The sequence below is a fragment of the Wasmannia auropunctata genome, unplaced genomic scaffold (genome assembly GCF_000956235.1).
Source record: "Wasmannia auropunctata unplaced genomic scaffold, wasmannia.A_1.0 LD335921.1, whole genome shotgun sequence".
NCBI classification, from domain to species: domain Eukaryota; kingdom Metazoa; phylum Arthropoda; class Insecta; order Hymenoptera; family Formicidae; genus Wasmannia; species Wasmannia auropunctata.
In genome coordinates, this window is record NW_012026969.1 from 30,597 (window position 1) to 51,824 (window position 21,228).

The window sequence follows — 21,228 nt, forward strand, 5'->3', positions numbered from 1 at the left end:
TTATTTACGATCGACTCGTTTACAATTTTATTTCTTGATTCTTCCAACACGAACGCGGAATCTTATACTTTATTACTGAGAGATAATGTACTTTAACGCTCTTTTTTGGACTATCCATTTACCTTTTCGCTTTGATCTCTACCTGAATGTCCAATTATGGTGGAAAATTGGGAATGGCATCTGAGTTACGATTTTACTTTGATCTCCAAAAGCGTGGGATTAAGAGTTTTTGCTGAAGATGACTGGAAACGTGATCGAATATTCTTTCAATGGCTAGATATCCCTGTCATCACGTAACTATATCAATAAAGTATATAATGTGTTTCTTAACTCGGATTACTTGGAACGATATTCCAGTAGTAGTTATACCGACATATGTCTTTGTTCTCTAGTCAACTGTCAACCAGTGGATTATAGTTTTAGTATTTTTATATTTAACCTAGATATTTGGTAAAATGTATTAAAAATTTGCGTCAACGATTATCTTATTTAAAATTTTGGCCTAAGAACAGATAAAAGCGTAAAAAGATACACTCTCTAATCAAAAGCAATTAAGACGACATAATTCGTACAACGTGTTCGATTAAGAAATTTTCCATTTAATTCCATTCGCGCTCGGGAAATTCGGAAATCCCTTCGGAATTTCTCAAGCCTTTTCCCGGCGTTCCCTAATTTCCTGCGATTTTCCAGATCTGTGGCAATTCCATTCGGCTCGCTCGCCGTTAACACACGGTGCCGTGCACACGCGTGCGTACATGTCGCGCGAGTGAATCAGATATCTAGACCTCGAAAGAGAAACGGGTGAAAGAGGAAGCGAGAGGGACGACTGGCGACAATCGATATGTGTGCACTGTGACGGCCACGCACGTCTTTCTTCCGTTCCAGTTCGCTTTCTGCATTCGCGCCGAGAGCGCTCGACATTCGCGCGTGGAAATCGATTGTCGCGCGTCTGGAAAAATTCCAGGAAGAAGAGAGAAAACGTATACGCGATCCACATCTCTTTCCTCCTCGATCGAGGTTGAACCTGATCGCAGGTCAGAACTCGGTCGTGAACTCCATATTTCTCCTTCTCTCTTTCTTTCTCTTTCTAGTTCTCCTCTCTGATAGCTTTTCTCGCTTCGATTTCGCCGGCCGGAAGTTTCTTATCGACGGCTTCTGCGCGTTTAAATCCCACGTCACGTAGCTATCGCTCGCCAACCGAGTTTCCTTTTTGAGTTCTAGAATTTTACACGCAGTGGAATTTTATATGCCGATATACGTGATATATCATTAAGGTAATGAACCGTGTACAGGAAAGCCACGAAAATCAAATAAAATGTTTAAAAACTGTGAATCTGTGTGAATTATCTGAGAATGTTGAACAAAAATTTCTTTATGTAACATCTATAAAAAAAACTGGTTATGAACATTGTGGAAATACAGGCCGAATGTGACCGCAATGAAGAAGGAGCAAAGAAAAGCAAAAGAGTGGGTTCAAAGTAATGTAGATAATATTATACATAAATCATTCTTATAAACAAATACACATTTTAAACAAATTAACTTTTTAATAAATTAATAAAAATTACATTGAAAAGGACCAAGAGCATAAAAATACACCATCTTTTAGTAATAAAGTAAAATTGCATGTTGGAAAATTCAAATAATAAATAAAATTGTAAACGAATTGATCGGAAGTAAAATATAAAATTTGTTATTTTATTTTTAAATGCAATTAACACGCTGTTCCTTAACATTTGTTAACCAGTGTACTCTTTGTTGGTACAACATTTTTCTCAGCGGAAAGACAACGAGATAAATTGGTTAGCAAGTAGTATTAATAATTACTAATAACTGCACATTAATTAATTAGCAACTGACATTTCGATATTATAATATAAAGGAAGAAATTCATTATTTTAAAATTATGCCAAGTCGTCCGGAATAAAATAGTTGGCTAGCCAATTCCAACTCATCAAATTAATATCTTTGTTGGACGCTCGAGCGATGAGCGTTTCTTCATTAGCGCAACCGGGCTTGTAATAAGCTATCCATTTTTCGTAGCACGTGTCTGCACGTGTCAGCTCATTTAAACCCGCCCGAGAACATTACGCCATTGAGAAGGATCCGCGCCGGCATTTCCATCCATCTCTCGCGAAACATCTCGTTCGAAACTAGATCCTCCGACGCAAGTACGCCAACGTACAATAATGCAATGCGTAATGACATTCCGGCGATATTAAATCAAGATCGAGCCGCGTTGGTTAATGAAGGATTCTGCGTCGGCTGTGATGATACGTAGTTTCAATTCGTCACTCTCTCGACTAATTTTTATTTAATTGAGTGAAAAATCATTTGGAAAACATCGTAAAATAATTAAATTTGTTGGAATTAGAATTGGAAATATACGAGATGTTATATAGATGGAATTTTAAGACCGACACAAGAAGGATACCAATTTATTTTGAACATAATTATCTCATTTGTAGAAACATACGTGTCCTAGATCTATTGAAATAAACTTTTAAAACGAGAAAATGCAATTTTGTAGAACAGAGAAGAATAGATATAATTTTAATTCCAATTCGTTTAATTCCACGTCGACATTTAATTTATAAGCGGAGACTTTATTTCTTCTATAGTTTACGATCAATCGAGGAATTTAATATTGAAAGTTGGGAAATTGCAAGAGCAAATAATGGTCTCTCGATTTGACGACTATTGTGACGAATACGTCACATAAAAAATTCAATCTCTCGAATTTGTGAAAGAAAAACAAATTTTGAATTCGATCTTTCGATCTATTAGACATATCCTTGCATGCAGCTTGCGGATTTTATGTGGAGCGCGTTCAATCTCGTCGCCGCGATTTATTTACATGTACGCCGCATTCGAAGATATTACGCATTTTCACACATCGATGCGCTTTTCCGATACGAAGGCAAGTCCATCGGCAGGACAGGAAGACAGTTATAAATCGAGCGCGACGTGTAACGGCGTGGCGCGCACGCGAGAATGTGGGCGAGGGACTGTATACCATTACAGGCGTACATCAAAGGGCCGGTGTGTAATTATCGATGGACTTGTATCGCGCGCGTATGGAGAGATTAAATGCAATTAAGCTTCACCACCCGTAGCCCACGAACTGTTCCACCGCCGAGCATATTATGTGTGCTGTCAATAAATATGGGAACGCGTATTTATCCTATTGAAAAGATCAATAAATTCGTTCGACAATTCTCTCTGCTTACGCCCTCGTTTACTAGAGATAGATTATTCGTCAGATGACAGATATTCTGCTACCTCGAATGAGTTTCTAATAAACAGCAGCGCTTTTTAATGAATGAAGATTTAAAAAACATTGGAAAATCGTATTAGCAAGGAAAGATAGGAAAAATGTATTAGCAAGGAAAGATAAGAAAGTGTCCTCTTTCTATTTTAACGAGCTTTTAATACGTTGTATTCGAGATCAAAATATTGACACGTATTTTTTTTTATACGCATTTTTAGGCGATCAAACACTCCTTTGAAAGAAAATAGATTTTTTTTTCAAAGCGAATATTGCGTTAAAACTATAAAAGATAGACAAAAATTTTAATAAAAGTTGAATGACTTCAAGAATATTTTAATAATGATTTAATATAATAATGATTTTCTTTTCTTATAAGTTATAACAAAGTTTTAGAGAATATTTATGACACTTAGTTTAATTATAATTCTAGGAAACAAGTTGACGTTATGTGATGTTAAAATGTCGCCAAAGGCTTGTTTCCTAGAATTCCGGAATACTGTACTTTTAATTATAATTGCCTTTTAAACAATTATAATAAAAATTACGACGTAATTATTTCACTAATTCCATTTTTCGCTCTGGACTCTGTCGTATTCACAAATTCTTCAAGTATTTCTTTAAATTTCTAGCATTTTAAATTTCTAGAACATACATTTTAGATTCTACGGCCGCATAACGATTTGTAACGTTCTTTTTCTCGGACAAGTCTTTGCGTTCACCACTATAAATTCTCGTGAAAGAGTCGCTTGAACCCGCCCGAAGCAATCCGACAGCATTTTAAGAGAAACGCGACAGACTTTGCAAACGATCAATTATAATTAAGGTAGAACGCCGCCAAAGCCGCGCGCACAAAGTACCCTGTAAACTCGATAAATTTAGTTGTCTCTCCGACGGATTATCAGAATTATATTCCCCATTTCCGTTGGGAAACTGATGCGTAACGGATCTTTTCGTTGCCGCTTTCAACTAGCTCTGAATGCGTTTTGATAGCATGATGTACGCTAAGGGTTTATTTACGGACCCTTGGGTCCGTAATAGGTCCGGCAGCGTCTTAATGGAGAAATGGAATTAAGAACGAGTCTCAAAGACCTCCGTTTGAGACCTCCTTCTGGAGTTATCGCGACGACGCGACGCAAAGCGTGACGCTGGCGGATTGCAAATTGCTGTGTTTCATGCGTGACAGCGCAACGGGATTAGGATAAACGGCTTTCTTCGCTTTCGCGTTACAACGGCAACGGCCTGCAATTACGCGAGCTGCAGTCCTACCGTATAACGAGAGTAACGCGCCTTTGCGCGAAAGATTAGATGGAAATTCGCTTCGTAGGAAACCCGCAGGCAAATTTGACGCGCAACTTCTGCGTATATACGTTAGACACAATGGACGTAGCAATCGCAACGGTGACTATAACTTGTGTGCGCCTCCCCCCCCTCTGCACTTAATATGAAATTCCAAACTTAATCAAGATAATTGAACTCTCGCGCTGTACGGTTAACGAAATAATCCGGCTTTACGTCAGAGAAAGGAAATTACGGTTTTACTTCCTACTATAAAATGCATTAATTCTCAGCCATGTAGTTTAATGTGACTAGCTACTAAAGAACTTATTAGTTTCATTAATTATATCCCATTACAATGCTTTGCGATGCAAATTCGTTTTTATTATCGATTATTCTCTCAGTTGCGTATTTTAAGAAAAAATAGCATAAAGATATTCTCTCTCTCTCTTTCTTTCTTTAAAGATAACCATATTAAAAATAATAATATAAATACATGATGTTTCAGTTTTATAGAAGAGCACGTGACCAACGCTACGGAAGTAGTAGAACACGACGGCTCCGTGACCACGTGAAGCGGCTGGACCTCTTGTGAGGGGGGGAGGGGTTCGAGAACCGCGTGCATACCCTCCCTTAGAGCATACCTTCATCAGACGATGATAGACCCAAGCTCATCCGAGGAGGAGAGTGAGGAGGATCAGAGCACTCACCATGGCGGCGGCGGTGGCGGCGGCGGTGGCGGCGGCGGCCGTGCCGGGAGCGGCAGCTCCCACGGTTCCCGCCGTCATCCCGGAAGTATCGGAAGCGGTCCAGGTTCCGGTAGCGTCGGCTCGCTCGCGTCGGGCCTCACCGCCTCGCCCGGCGGTCCGAACCACGTGGGCCCGTCGAGCGCCGCGAGCACCCACGGCATCGGGAGTCGCGCCGCTGCGGGATCGCAGGAGACCGCCGGGGCCGGTCTGGACGTGCCCAATCTCGGCAGCGCCAGGAACTCCCTGTCGCCGTCGATGAGCGCGACCCAGGACGCCGCGAATTATGCTCAGCGACCTACCAGTCCTTCTCCCTCGGTGGCCAGCGAGAAGACGGAAGCGGAGTTGCAAGTACGCGACTAAGTGCACTAAAACTTTTTTTCGCTTTTCACCGAGGAAGTTTTTCGCTTGTCGTATTTTTGTTTTAGATCTTTAAAAAAACGTAAAGTTATGATAGCGTCTTTATAACATCATTTGACTTCATAATGATATCATTATGACTTCTGTGTTTCTACTGGGGGTAAAATTTCTCGGAGAATTTCTTTCCGTAGAGAATGAACATTAGAAATCTTATTATAGACATAATAAGATTTTTAAACTGCGGACGATTGAAGCGATTGTGAGAAACATTTTACTTTATCCAATTTCTTTCGCGGAAAGAAATCGGATGACAATTTTTCCAACAATACGCGCTATTTCACTTCGCCGATAGTCGAGTCTTCTTGTCTTCCTCAGGACAAGCATGAGAGAGAGGAAGAGCAAAGGAAAACTCGGATCCAGCTTTACGTCTTCATATCTAGATGTATCGCTTATCCATTTAACGCCAAACAACCGATGGACATGACGCGAAGGCAGATGAAAGTAACGAAGCAACAATTGGAGACAATTTGTTCTCGTTTTCAGGTAAGCCGATAGATTTCCTACGTATTAAAAAAGACGTTAAATAAATTTTTATTAAATATGAAAATAGGAAATGCTGAATAACATTGCTTAGAATTTACTGAGAATTTTATCGAATTTGTATGATACGATTATTTCTATTATCTTTATCGATCGTCTACTTATGTTTCACTCGAACAAAAATATTGCTTAAATGCCCGTGACAGATATTTATAATTTTACGAAATAAGAGAAACCTTTTGTAGTGAATAGCCGTTTCTCGAAGCCTTATGCAGAGTCTTATAGTTTAACCTGTAACCTTCACCTTCGTCGCTCTTAGATATATCGAAGCTGTACGATCGCATTAAATTATTGGCCGCTATAAATATAGACTGTGTCCCCGCGCTATACCAACGCAATCGTATTTCACGTCTTGTATATAGCTGCGTGAGATTTATATTGTTTCTTCCTGCCTTTTCCTTGTTATGGGAATTAAATTTACGCGATATATAAGATTTTTTATATACAAGAATATAATCTATGTTTGTACCACTTAACGTAAAGAAATTATTTAAAATTATTTAAAAAAATGTTTGATATGTAGTCCTGTTAAGCAAATTGTCCTAAACATCGACAAGAGAAATAATACATGAAACTTAGAATTCTATATAGTTTGGCGAGAGAAATGTTACAACATGAAAGAAAGAATTTATAACATACTCGTATGAATTGCAGAGCTTTTTGAAGGGCGAAACGCAGATCATGGCCGACGAGGCATTCCATAATGCCATACAGAATTACTACGATGTGTTCCTGAAATCAGACCGAGTGGTACAAATGGTGCAGAGCGGTGCATGCTCCCAGCTCGACTTCCGCGAGGTATTCAAGAAGAACATTGAGAAGCGTGTTCGGAGCCTCCCGGAAATCGACGGACTGAGCAAAGAGACTGTGCTTACGTCCTGGTTGGCCAAATTTGATTGCATTTTGAAAGGCACTGGTGACGAGGACACCAAACGGCCTTCCAGGATGCAACAGCAGTCTTTAAACTCGGAGCTGATACTGTCGAAGGAGCAGCTGTACGACATGTTTCAGCAAATCCTCGGCATCAAGAAATTTGAGCACCAGCTTCTGTTCAACGCCCTCCTGTTGGACTCAGCCGACGAACAGGCTGCCGCCATCAGGAGGGAGCTGGACGGTCGCGTACAGAAGGTCAACGAGATGGAGAAGGTACCGTGACGGATCGCTTTTTCTTCTTTTCATTTCGGCTTTTATTCTACTTTAATGCTGTTTCATTTTTGGACATGGATACGTTCGTTCTATATCTGTTTCTGTCGCTGATATTCCACCGAATCGCTTCTGCTCGTTCCTGAAACGCCGACCGTTCCTTCTTTATATCCCTAGAACCGCAAGCTCATGCCCAGGTTCCTTCTGAAAGAGATGGAGTCGCTCTACATCGAGGAGCTCAAGTCGTCTATCAACCTGCTAATGACTAATTTGGAGTCGTTACCGGTCTCCAAGGGTTCGATAGATAGCAAATACGGGCTGCAGAAGCTGAAGCGCTACAACCATCGTGGTGAGCGCTCCCGCTCCCGCTGTCAGGGTTCCCTCGCTAAACTGGAGGGCGACTCCGCTGATTCCGATCCCCAACTGACGAAAATGGACGTCGCCCTGACCTTCCAACTGGAAGTTGTCGTAATGGAGGTCAAGGGCCTCAAAAGCCTAGCACCCGATAGAATAGTTTATTGCACCATGGAGGTGGAGGGTGGTGAGAAGCTGCAAACCGATCAGGCCGAGGCCTCCAAGCCTATGTGAGTAAAGAGAGAGAATCGACGATCGGGAGACCCCCCCGATCGCGATATATCGTTGGGAGGTCAGGACCGACCGCATCATTCTCGTCCACGGGTCCTATTTATAGGTGGGACACTCAGGGTGACTTCACGACAATGTACCCGCTGCCGGTGGTCAAGGTCAGACTCTACACCGAGAATCAGACGATGCTCGCGCTCGACGACAAGGAGCTGGGCAAGGTGATCCTGCGGCCCACCCCGCTGTCGTGCAAAGTGCCCGAGTGGCATCGCATGAGCGTACCAAAGAACTGCGCCGATCAGGATCTACGAATGAAGATCGCCTGCCGCATGGACAAGCCGCTCAACATGAAGCACTGCGGCTATCTCTACGCGATGGGCAAGTCCGTGTGGAAAAAGTGGAAGAAGCGGTACTTTGTGTTGGTCCAAGTCTCGCAGTACACATTTGCGATGTGCTCGTATAAAGAAAAGAAAAGCGAGCCGTCGGAAATGATGCAGCTCGATGGCTTTACAGTGGACTATATCGAGGCCGTTTCTGCTAATCTCATGGTCGGAATGGATTTGGAGGGAGGAAGGTAAATTTTCCTCCCTCGCAGAAAGAGCGAGAAATACCTAATCCCCCGCTGCAGCAGCATGCTCGTAGTCGCACAGATTCCTAATATTAAGATTGCAATAAGTTATTGACAAACACTAATGATCGATTTTTGTTTTTAGTAGTAGAAATTTAATTAAATTTGTTTTAGTATTGCAAAAAAAAAACACGCTATTAGACGTTTTACATAATTCAAAAGCTTAAAAAAAATAGATTTTTGAGTTAATTTTAAGTTATTTTTAAGTTAATTTTACGTAATAAAAATTAATTAGTATCCAATACTTTGGAAGCAATTAGCTTTTAATCCGACTTATATAATTTTTACACGTTAATTTTCTAATCTGATCGAGCAAGATATTTCACAGCTGACGAGCGAAGATCGTGCCGTTCCAATTCACACAATTCGCAGTCACATGTCGCATGTATTCGACAGGTATTTTTTCAACGCTGTACGCGAGGGCGACAATATAGTCTATGCCTCGGACGATGAGAATGAGTGTCACTTGTGGGTGATGGCAATGTATCGAGCGACCGGTCAGTCGCACAAGCCCACCCCGCCGATCTCTGTGTCAGACAAGAATTCAACCATCAGTAAGATTCAAGGTGACGCCGACCGTGCGAAGAAGCACGGCATGGAGGACTACATCAGCGCGGATCCGTGCAAGTTCGACCATCACGGTTTATTCAAGTCCTTGCAGAACTTGATCCTCGACTACAGACTAAACGATCCTTACTGCTCGCTTGGCTGGTTCTCGCCTGGTCAAGTTTTCGTGCTGGATGAATACTGTGCCAGGTAATGAAGTTTGTTCTCCACTTTGAAAAAATCCAGTTAATGTTTTCTTTCGCAAAATATTTCATAATATGTTTTGCTCTTGTTTTATTGTCTGTTTTAATCAAGTATGTGTGTAAGTGTATATATATATATGTATCTCATAAATCACATAAATATATAATGGTTTACAAGACAATAAAAATATTATAAAGTTTTCACTAAACAGAGAGTTAACTAAAGTAACAGTAACATTACGTTACTTAATTTTATAATTTTTTTTAACTAAAAATACGTCACTTAGATTTAAGTGGTAACTCTTCTATTGTTTCTTTTGACATAAATATATAAATGCAATGTCAACTCGGCTCTTGAGTCAACCAGCACCCCGTGTGCGATCTTCTCTATATTATATATTTATATTGAGTGACAAGTTATATCGATGTTACTGCTACTTTGTGTTTAGCGGGATGGAAAGTATTAGTGCGATTATTTTGTTCTTTTATCTTTGTTTACGATGTCGAATCAAGTCTGTTTTCTGACGATAGATACGGCGTGCGCGGATGCTTTCGGCATCTCTGCTATCTTCACGATCTGTTGGACAGAATCGATCGTGGGATTATGATAGATCCGACATTGATACACTTTAGTTTCGCCTTCTGTGCCACTCATGTTTACGGTAACACAACATCCGCCGATGGCGTAGGCTCGATTACCCACGAGGAGAAAGATAAATTTCAAGATATTAAGGAACGGCTCAGACAAATTCTCGAGAGCCAAATCACCAACTTTAGGTAAGCAATTCTAATCCTCGTTGAACTGTAGAAGTAATGTAAAAAAATATAGTTATTACAAACAATTATTTCAATTCTGCAAATTATTTTTTTATGATCTCTATCGCAAAATTTTTTGTTCTCAACAAAATTCACTTTTTTATCAAAATTATCTATTTCTTTTGCGATTCTTATTTGAATTATTTTTATAATAATATACACTTAAAAAGAAATTAATTTGTATGCATACTATAATAGTTATTGCAACAGAAATTCTTTTAAAATTAGATTAATCAATATTCTTCCAAAAATAATTGCCCAAAGAGTGCTTCGTCCGATTAAACGTCACCGACTGTATCCCTTCTCGCAACAGGTACAGTTTTCCATTCGGGCGTCCGGAAGGCGCGTTGAAAGCGACTTTATCTCTTTTGGAACGCGTTCTCATGAAGGACAGCGTGACGCCCGTGCCACAGGAGGAAGTGAAGGCTCTGATAAAGAACTGCTTGGAAACGGCGGCGCTAGTGAATTACACAAAATTATCTGCTGAAGCGAAAATCGAGGACGATTTGAGCGGCGAGGTGTGCGTGCCTTCCAGCAAGAAGCTGGAGGATCTCATACACCTCGCCGAGCTGTGCGTCGACCTGCTCCAGCAAAACGAGGAGCATTATTCGGAGGTATTAGTTGGGTTTTTAGAACTGAGTGTCGATTCTCGGGGCTCTCGAGAGAGAGGGTCAGCATGCCTTGAAATACGGACTGTGGTAAGGGTCCGCCACCTCCTCAGAAGACAAAACGCGCGTCCGCCGCTCATTTCCTCTCTCGTCGCGCAATTAGACAATTGGCTCGCGTAGACAATCGCATAGAGAGCTTCTATTACCATCGCGAAAGTCGCTTTTCACGTAGAATAATCGTTGAATTGCGGGCGTCGTGAGGTATCCCATTGAAACTGAGAGACGTTCACTCTCTTACGGAGAGACAAGAGCAACACTTTACTTCTTTTTACGTTGTATTGTTTTCCAATTTACATACACATCCATGTATATACATCATGAAACACGTTATAGAACAATAAACAGGATGGATGCATCAAAGATCAAATGATGATTCGATCTGTGTATTTTTCATGAGCGTATATAAAGTAACTGTCGTATATTCTTTCGAGAAAGCTCAAATATAATTTCTTAATTATATTCGCAGAAGAAAATTAATCTTAAATGAAGATAAATGTTCTCATACATAAGTAAGAATATTATAATTTTTATATAGAAGATTTTTAATCTTTAACTGATTAAAAAAAATTATATAATCTTTTTCTAAGGAGATTATATAATATTCTTGCACGTATTCTTACGCGTATGAAAATATCTTCTTTTTCTGCATGTAAACTAAGTTGAAGCACGGTAATCAACCGTGTAATTTCATCGATCAATATTCTTTTTCCATTATCAGAAATTATATGCGCGTCAAAAATAATACTTTTATTTAGCAAGGAAACTGAATAATTCATTGCTGCGTCTATCCCAGCCACTCCACACGCCGCTGCGTTTAGTTTAAATTTAGTTTCACTTTCACCTCCCACTCGGAGACGTCTTCCGCAACCGAGAGAGACGCCTCGTCGACATTCGATTGCGATATCACTCACGACGTTTCGCTCGAATCGATAATCACACGTTGTGATTATCTTAGATGCAGCAAACGCTTACCGCTTAGCATCAAACGACCGTTTTACGACCGTTTGTCACGCACATTATGAAAGTAGAAGTAGTGTCTTCTGGGTACTCGAGGGCCCCGTGCTCAGGGTGACGTCCCCATCATCCCGAGCTAGAGGGAACATGCCCACCGTATATGTGTGATGTCCAATATTTTCACGATCCGCTCCTACTACACTGTACCGCAGGCGTTCGCCTGGTTTAGCGACCTTATGGTGGAGCACGCCGAGATCTTCTGGTCGCTATTTGCCGTTGATATGGATAAAGTGCTCGCGGAGCAACCGCCAGACACGTGGGACAGCTTCCCGCTGTTCCAGATAATGAATGATTATCTCAAGACCGACGGTGAGTGCTTAATCCTTATACAATATTACGACTTTGCAATACAATTTAACTTTGGACTAATCTTTTTTTTACCTTAAGTATCGGAAAGATGCGCGCTTTGATATTAGATCTAAGGGTTCTATAGACATGGTCGCGACATTTAATTTGCACGTAGACAATTTGAAGAACGGGCGGTTCCATCAGCATCTACGCGACACATTCGCGCCGTTGGTGGTGCGTTACGTCGACCTTATGGAAACGTCGATCGCACAGTCGATCCATAAGGGCTTCGAGAAGGAACGATGGGAGATCAAGGGGAACGGCTGCGCCACATCGGAGGATCTCTTCTGGAAGCTGGACGCGTTGCAGTCGTTCATCGGTGGACTCCACTGGCCCGATCAGGAGTTCCGGCAGCACCTCGAGCAGAGATTAAAACTGATGGCATGCGACATGGTGGAGTCGTGCATTCAGAGAACCGACGCGGCCTTCCAACAGTGGCTTAAGAAAGGCGTGACCTTCATCTCCACAGATTATATCATACCGTCGGAAATGTGCGCAATGGTGAACGTCATTTTGGACGCCAAGAATCAGAGTTTTAAGCTTTGTACTGTCGATGGTGTCGATGTGGTAAGTTCATTCGGTGGCTGATTCTCCGGAAAATCGCGTCGAAGAACACGATGTAGCATTTTCACTCGCAAAATAATAATTTCAATGTAAACGTAGTAAAATCTTCATAAAAGTTATATTAATTTAATTGAGTTTATACTGAGAGAAGAAAGAGATAATTACAATGATCAAAATTTAATTACAGTAATTTTTTGTGTCAACTATGTATTTATAGTTGCTTCAAGTGCATTACGAGCTTCACAATTCTGATATGCATATGCTACGTTATGATTATGATTATCAACGGTGATATGAATATATGTAGTATTATTTTATTTTTAAGATATAATTCTAACGTAAAAAATACACAAAAAGTGTTGAGAGTACGAATGAGAGCGCGTTGCAAAAGGATCTAAAGAATATTATTGGTGTTACTAAAAAAATGATAAAATAATTTTTCCACATAAAATCGCAACGCGCTCAGCAGGTGCATTTTGCGTTGCTATTAATATTCGTGTTTCTAGCATCAATATCACGCTAAGATCGACGACATGATTGAAAAGACGTCAGCGGGAATGAATCAAGGAATGATTAACAAGCTCGTAACAGTGTTGGAAACGACGCTCTCTAAGCTGTCTCGTTACGACGAGGGTTCCATTATTGGCTCCCTTCTCAGTCTTACGGTATTCGCTTCGATCATTAATAAAATTTAGTGAAAAATCGACAAGAGAGCGACAATACATACGTAGAAAAATTAACGGAATACTTTTAATCGACGTGTTACGATTTGTTTTTGCAGAAGGTATCAGGAAGCGGGAAAGAAATGGGACAAGCCTATGTAAACTTTATGAGAAACTGTATAGATCAGATTCGCAGCAAAGTCCTCGATGAATTGTGGATTTTGACTTTCTTCGAGGTAAGAGTCTAAATAACACGCGAAAAAATCTGTAATTGTATATCTAGAGGGAAATCAGAGCAGCTTTAACACGTTCCTGCATTATCGGAGAAGATTTCGTCGAGATTGACGTTTGATTTACGTTTGCAGCAATGGTACACGGCGCAGATACAAATGCTATGTAACTGGTTGTCCGAGAGACTTGATCACAGCCTGAATTTGTATCAATGTACCTGTCTGGCTCACATCGTGAAGAAGATCTACTCGGACTTTGAGCTTCAGGGTGTCATGGAGGAGAAACTCAACACGAAGACATATCAGACTATAGACAAGAGGATGAAGACGGAAGAAGCAACTTGTGCCTTAACCATGAGCGCTCAGAACGTAGAGTAAGATCTTTTCCAATTTCTAACATTAAATATACAACGGAAGTTGTGCGTAAATTGAAGAATATTTCAAAATATATATATTTCGTGAAAATAATTTCTTTCTCTAGCTACAGCCTTGGCCAAAAATAATAGGCATCTATACTTTTATTATTTATCTGTAATTTTTTTACTTGCATTGTTTTCTGTTAATTACCGGCATTATACATAAGTTTACACAGGATTTTTGAAGTATAAAGAATAATTCACAGCAAATGCCAAAAAATTTCAAGTTAAAACGAGCTTAGAAGTTAAAATAATAATAAGGAGCCTGATATTCGCGTGGCCAAGGCTGTATAAAATTTTCATCTAGCTTTCTACAACGTAAATTTTACGTATAAAAATAAGACTTTACAATTCTGTATTCAATTTATATTTCGTTTATAGCGAGAAAAGTTAATCGATGCTCTCTTTACGTTGCAGAGGGCTTTCAGAGAATGGCAATGACGACGAGGTGGAGAGACCTAAGACAAAAGTGACGATCGTTGAGACGATAACGGAGGACGCGAATTACGTGGCCAATCTGAGCAACGTCACCTCGAACGTAGTTGGAAAAGTCGGTAGCATGTTCGGCAAGGGCATCGGCGGTCTTTCTACGAAATTCGGCTCAGCCAGCAATTGGTTCTAGTTATTGTTTCTAGCAGTAAAACCTGCTCTGCCAGTAAAACCTTACATTCGACTAGTACGTTCCTTCGTCTAAATAAGGGGATGCGAACGGGAAGACTTCTAAAGGCGTAGACAGTACCCTATATAGGCAGTACGATGATCTAGAATTTTGTCCATATAAAAACGAATGGTACGATTGAAAACGATGCAATCGATCGGGTCAGTTTGGCTTTTATCGTCTAAGCAGATCGTTTCGGTTTTATCACGCGGATCTCCCTCTTCGAAGAAAGAGGGAGGCTCATCCGTTCGCCGCGACGTTCAATCGCGCGGAGCTAACAAAATTAACTTATTGATTAATCACGAGATCGAGGAACTAATTGTTGATACATTTACGTTTACTTAGTCATATATAGCTTTCGGATTTGAGGTAATAATGCATATTAGACGTAACTACAAACACGCGCGTCCGCGAGAATTACGTGAACTCGTCGTGGGCTCGTTTTAATTAATTGATTACCGATTTATGTTTAATCTCAGGTAATAGTCGGAAACATAGCCGAAGTAATTATATATTCGGGAAGGCTGATTGCGCTGAGTACACGTGCGATATAGACCAGAGAGATAGTAAAATCTAATCGCGTAGATATTTAATCATATTACAAAGGTATATGTATATAAACGTACATGCATATGCAACGTGTAATTATGAGGTATTCATACATTCTATCGTGGTCTGCATGCGACACACAGGCTAACGTCGTTAATATATATATATAATATATTAGCTGAATTGTGTCAGAGCACAGAATGCAGATTTTTCCTATCTAGTCTATGTACCCGCGAGTTGTTTTTTGCGGATTTAGTTGTGTGTACGTCTCGGAGGATATAAAGAGCACGGGCACGTATTTCGCATATTATAAGCTGGAAAAGATTCTCGGGTCGATTGCAACGTTACCTGGGACGTGACAGTGGGATCGCGATAGTGGGAAAACGCGGGGAGTCCCGGAACAGTAAAGGGGAGGAAAAGCGGGGCGGGAGGAGGATAACCGCGACTGACGAAGCTGCTTATCGAATTTAATTTTGCGACCAACGAGGCAATGCTTTTCCAACTATTAGATACGATCGCTGTTATCTGCTGGACGACCATTCGCCCGATACTCGAAACGAAAGATCTCTCGTATCGTCGCGAGAATTTGTCGCGAAACGGAGGATAGGAAAAAACGTTGTTTTACAACACAAACTAAAATGTTACGCGAGATGGGAGAGAGACCCATCGAAAAATATTTCTCTTATCGATGAATGTAGAATCGAAAATTTATTTTGCAAGAATTTTCAATTAGTAATTTCTTCTATTGAAAATCTCATTGCAATTGCGAACTCAATTTCTGAAACATCGAAGTTGAGTTAAAATTAATTATAAAATGAGATTCTGTTATTTATATTTGAAACTTAATTAATCGATATAAATATCTGTTTCAAAACGCGTTTGTAGTCATCTGTGTCTTGAATATTATTTGTGGTCCGAGGCACTCTTTGTACAAGGATTGATATAGTTGATGTTACTCGTATACATCGTAATATATGCGTAATGTTCGAGATTGTGATCCAGCGATAAGTGGGTTTAACGCATAATTTTGCATGAATAAACGATAACAGTTTCCCAAACGGCAATAAATAATATCTCAGTGTTTAATATTAAATATCGCTATCTTACGCGGTTTCTTTCCGATGGTACTATATTATTAAATAACACGCGCGCAGAGAGATAAGTTTAAGTATGCTAATTAACCGCGATCGAATGGTCGCCAATAACCATCAGAAGCAGTGAACGTAATAGCACGTTATTTTTTATCTGTGTTACATTTATGCTGATTTACAGTTATTTTATAATTAAATTACATTATATAAACTGTACGCAATATCGATATATGTACTAGCGTATGTGCTCCGCAATCTGTAACGTGACTCGCGATTCTTTGTTTGCGAGCAGAAAGTGAAGAAGGACGCGAGCAAATGAGAAACTTTTCTAGCGAGAGTCGCTCTCGGAAAGATAAATCGGAGGATTCTTCGTTTATTAACGAGTGGCGTTAATAAAATTCTTTAGTTTAACGTCACTCGACGATGAGGGAAGAGTTCTTTTTATATAAGAATCGAATATGAGAAGTATTAATATCCTGCAGAGTATAAAAAATTCGTCAGTATGCACTAAATGCACATTGTGCATTCACTCGACGATTTTTTTCATTTTCAAAAGTAGCTCTCGATACACGTGAAACCTTTTGAAACGGTCACAGATTTGGGGAGCAATTCTCAATCGTGTTTACCGCAGATGATTTTTACCGTCGAGAGTCGCTGTTAACGAGTGATATCTAGAAGATCGAGAAACGAAGCTATCCGCGGCATTGAGATGTTTTCGATTTTGCTCTTAATCGCGACGGAAGGAATATATATCTTTTTTAGCTTTATTTTTTTCTCTCGTTATCGTCGTCAATGACACACGTCGATACTACTAACGTCCTGTGAAAGAAAAAAAAGAAACAAGTGTTATGTAGGTTTACATTGCAAGAAAGCCTTGCCTCTCAATTACGGGGGGCGCATATATATTTTCAAAACCTTCACGATATAACGTTCGTATATCAATGGATATTTTTATTCAGCTTGATATAAACTCTTGAAAGTGCATCAAACGCGAAAGTATAACAACGAAGCAGGATGAAAAATGTACGTCCCCGTGAAGAAAAAAAAAAAAATCCTTGCTCTATCTTGCGTTGCAGCATCTCGTCCACACGTGAAGTTCGTTTTGTGCAATTTCTGCTTTTCAAATTATAACGCGCGAGACAAATCCTAATAAAAATCGTATTCATATCGAGCTCCCTTCGAGCTTTCTCTGTCTACCTCAAAGTCCTAAGATGCATGCCGCTATTTTACGTAAAATAATTTTAGAGCGACGAATTGTGTGTGTAAGAAGCGAAGAGAAAATGAGAAATATAATCGATTTAATAAAGATATAAAGTTAATTAACAATCGAAACTTATGGAAAATGATATAAAACGTGCAAATTTTTTCTTCACAGATTAGATTCGAGCAATTTGTATGATTCACTAAAAAGAAAAACAAATATATATGGAATTACATTTAAGACAAATATATGTAGATTATGCCAAATTGTTTGTTTAATCGATTTTTCACTGCCTGATTAGCGACGGACACATTTTTCACCCTACTTCGACGAGTAAGGCAGTAAAAATTTTAACGTACAAGGGAAAGAGAAGAGAAACACAACTATAAAACAGTTGGCAGTCGCGCGAACGCGAGGCGAGGGATTTACCATTCGTTTGTACATACCTTAGCGGTGGCGAAACGGGAAAGGGTAAATTTTTTATGTGACACGAAAAAAAAAAGTAGCGAGAGAGAGCTCGCGCGAGAGCGCGGAAATCTGACGGATTGAGGGATCTGTTCTCTGTCACGCGCGCTCACATTGCAAAAAGCGAGAGACCGCATTCAAAGAAAATAATTCGCATACGGCACAACAGCCCGTTTCGGTGCGCGCGCGCCGAACGCAAATTCCTAGGGACGATGTTATGCTTTTCATCGTCGACTTTCAAACTTGATGAGAATATTTTTCGATGCATCGCACGTTTATAGATTAGGGCGACGAAAAGCGAGAACCCTTATTCTCTCTCAATCTTTCTATCCTTTCTTTGTCTCTTTATCTCTTTCTCTCTCTTTCTCTCTCTCTCTCTTTCTTTCTTTCTCTCTTTCTCTCTCTCTCGTCAGAATTTGATAAGTGCATGTTAGTTCGCTAACTAAAAGGATGAGATAATTGTTACATATAGGGATTCTTTTAATCTCGGTATATTGTTCCGTGTTTTTCGGTGGTTTCCCTTCCCGAGGAAAACACGCACGGGGTTGGATCAAAAATACGTTTTTGCGCTCGATTTTCAGTTTGATTAATGTTCTTTCAAAATCGAGACGCGCGGAATGCAACAATGGTGCCTGACAAAAATGCCTTTATCACGCTTCGGAATTTCTCCTTGTCGTATTAAGCCGAAATTCAACCAATTATCGATTTTTTTCAGACATAAATCCAAATTAAAAACATACTTTCAGTATTAATATATTTTTAATGAAAAATTCACGAGATAATATTGGACAGATAACAAAATTTAATTTAATTTTGACTAAACTATAATTTTGATCTTATCAAAATACTAATTTAATCTCGATTGTCATTACTGAATATTACATCATTTTATGATTTTATGTTTGATCGGAGAAGAGATGAATATAAGAGAAAACAAGGATGATTCAGAGGCTTGATGAGCGCGTTGCTACAGCTGCTTGAATGTTTCGCCACTAGCGTCACAGCGATCAGCGAAGCGTAATTGCACGATTTATCGTCGCGACGATGTATATTGATTAAGTAAACGCGGCCTTACACAGATACACACACACACACACACACAAACACACGCATACACACACACACACACACACAAAATCACACTACCACACACCGTAACACGATAATTGCCGTCGCGCGAATGTAATGAGATTTTACAAGAGGCGAAAGACCAGGCGCGCAGTGCGAGAGTTTTAAGCTTTAACAGATGCGAGAACAGGGGAAAGAAAACGAAGAAATGGAAAGCGTGGGGAATTTGGAACGTTTAACAAAAGATAAAAAAAGCTAAATTATTATACTATACTTATCAATGCTAACAACGTTAGAATTATTATGATTATCGTGATTATTCTTACTATTGGTAATTCTCCTATACTCTACGATTAATTAGATTAGAACAGTTACGAAAATGATCTCTCTCACTTTTTCTGTCTGTCTGTCTGTCTGTCTATCTGTCTGTATACCTATTTGTCTGTCTATCGATTTTATCTCGATCTTTGTTGGCCTCTGTTATTTACTGCTCCGGCGTCAAATGATAATAATTCTTCACCGATCGAATCTCGATCGATACAAACACTTCTGTCGCCAGCTCTCTCCACTTGTCTCTTTACCTTTCTTTCTCTGCCTTTCTTCCCGTTCTTTGTGTCTTACCCTCTTCTTTTTCCGTCATTAGTTTTCACTCCCTTGCTATTTCTCGTTCTCTCTCTATCTCTCTATCTCTTTCCTTTTTCTTTCTCTCTTTTTTCCCTTCTTCCTTCTATCTTTCTATTCTACGTTTTGAAACTGTGACTTTACTTGAACCGAAGAGATGGTCTTTTTACTCTCTAGCCAGTGTTCTAGTCGATTTAACTTTTACTCAAACTGTTGTTCTCTCGTTAATAAAAATTCCGACAAAAAAAAAGATACAAAACAAGATACAGAAAAAAAAAGACAACACATATCCCGACACTCTCTTTTATTTCCTTCTCAATTCTCGGCACGATTTGATCGGTATATTCTATAAGTCTATAATATCATCCCGCGTCATGTGTTTTTTTTTTCATCGACGAAAAGAAAAGAGAACAGAAATCACTCGCTCTCATCGTTTGTCGCCCGCATAGTAAAGTTTAGAGCAGAGGGTAAACTGTGGTGTGAATGTGCGCATTTTCTGTGTAAATAACTCACACACGCATGTGACACGCAGCATCCTCATCGTGGCATCGTCATTGTAAGAGAAAAACGGCCGAAAGGGGAAAATCTTGTAAGAATAAAGAACAGAATTAGAATTGCGGATTCGATCTCGATTTTGGAATGCAGGAAAAGAGATATGTAGAAGGAAACAGTAAAAGAATCTGTCTCCTCTTTTCATATTTTCTTTTCGGATATTCCAACAAAGATTGAATTCCCTTTTTAATTCCATTCTTTCTCGCAGGGAGAGAAAAAAAAGAAATTGAAAGGAGCACGATTTTCATTGTAAAAAAGCGACTTCAAATTTTCGTGTCATCATCTCTTGCCAGTTTCCGAGCCCGCGAAGAAAAAGACGAAAGGAAGAAGACAAAACGGGAAGAGATCGCTTGCGTAATCGGAAATAATGAATGAATGAGTGATAATCACCGCCGGTATCTCATTCTCTCTTTCTCGCTCACACATTCTCTCTCTTTCTCTCTTTCTCCCTTTCTCTCATTCACCCTCACTCATGTCGGAGCATCAATCGCATCTCTTTACTCGACTGCAAAGCGGAAACGACTGTGATCTAGATTAGTGTTACACATCGCATGAAGAAGCAGAAGAAAAAAAAAAGAGAAAGAAACAAAAGAAAAAAAAAACAATCGATCGATCAGTGCTTAAATGCGACATCGACCATGAATCATGACAACGTAGATTATGAATGTCTCGTAGCGATTAAGGTATTTCTTATGGACTCACGCATATACATATAATATATAAACCAATGAAAAGAAAAAAAAAATATATATACATATTACGCCGCGCAGAGAGAGGGGCTATGCGAAAATCGTCGGTATGTTCTTTTCTATTTTTTTTTGTTTTCTTTTGTAGGGCATTTGTGTAAGTATATACTTGCATATGGGGCAAGAGAATGCAAAACGCATTACATGTAATTGCAATTAATAAAGTATACGTTGTAAAATGTAAACATATGGCATGTCATATATC

General features: G+C 39.6%; 2 protein-coding genes across 4 annotated transcripts in view; one reads left to right on the forward strand and one right to left on the reverse strand.

Moving 5' to 3' along the window:
- The window catches only part of LOC105455114 (putative fatty acyl-CoA reductase CG5065), a 47,677-nt gene that overhangs the window by 24,853 nt on the left and 1,596 nt on the right, over positions 1–21,228 (reverse strand). The gene's annotated exons all lie outside the window — the stretch shown is intronic.
- On the forward strand, positions 5,203–21,208 carry LOC105455113 (calcium-dependent secretion activator). The gene is made up of 14 exons (XM_011698169.1): positions 5,203–5,643; positions 6,028–6,195; positions 6,907–7,398; positions 7,573–7,979; positions 8,087–8,551; positions 9,002–9,361; positions 9,886–10,131; positions 10,484–10,784; positions 12,005–12,161; positions 12,316–12,767; positions 13,271–13,429; positions 13,546–13,662; positions 13,792–14,030; positions 14,490–21,208. The coding sequence occupies exons 1-14, from the start codon at positions 5,203–5,205 to the stop codon at positions 14,692–14,694; spliced, it is 4,209 nt and encodes a 1,402-aa protein (XP_011696471.1). The 3' UTR covers positions 14,695–21,208.

Coding starts and splice junctions, on each gene's coding strand:
- LOC105455113 (XM_011698169.1), top strand. CDS start 5,203: ATGATAGACCCAAGCTCATCCGAGGAGGAGAGTGAGGAGGATCAGAGC. Junction 7,399..7,572: donor AGGTCAACGAGATGGAGAAG/GTACCGTGACGG, acceptor TTATATCCCTAG/AACCGCAAGCTCATGCCCAG. Junction 7,980..8,086: donor GCCGAGGCCTCCAAGCCTAT/GTGAGTAAAGAG, acceptor TCCTATTTATAG/GTGGGACACTCAGGGTGACT.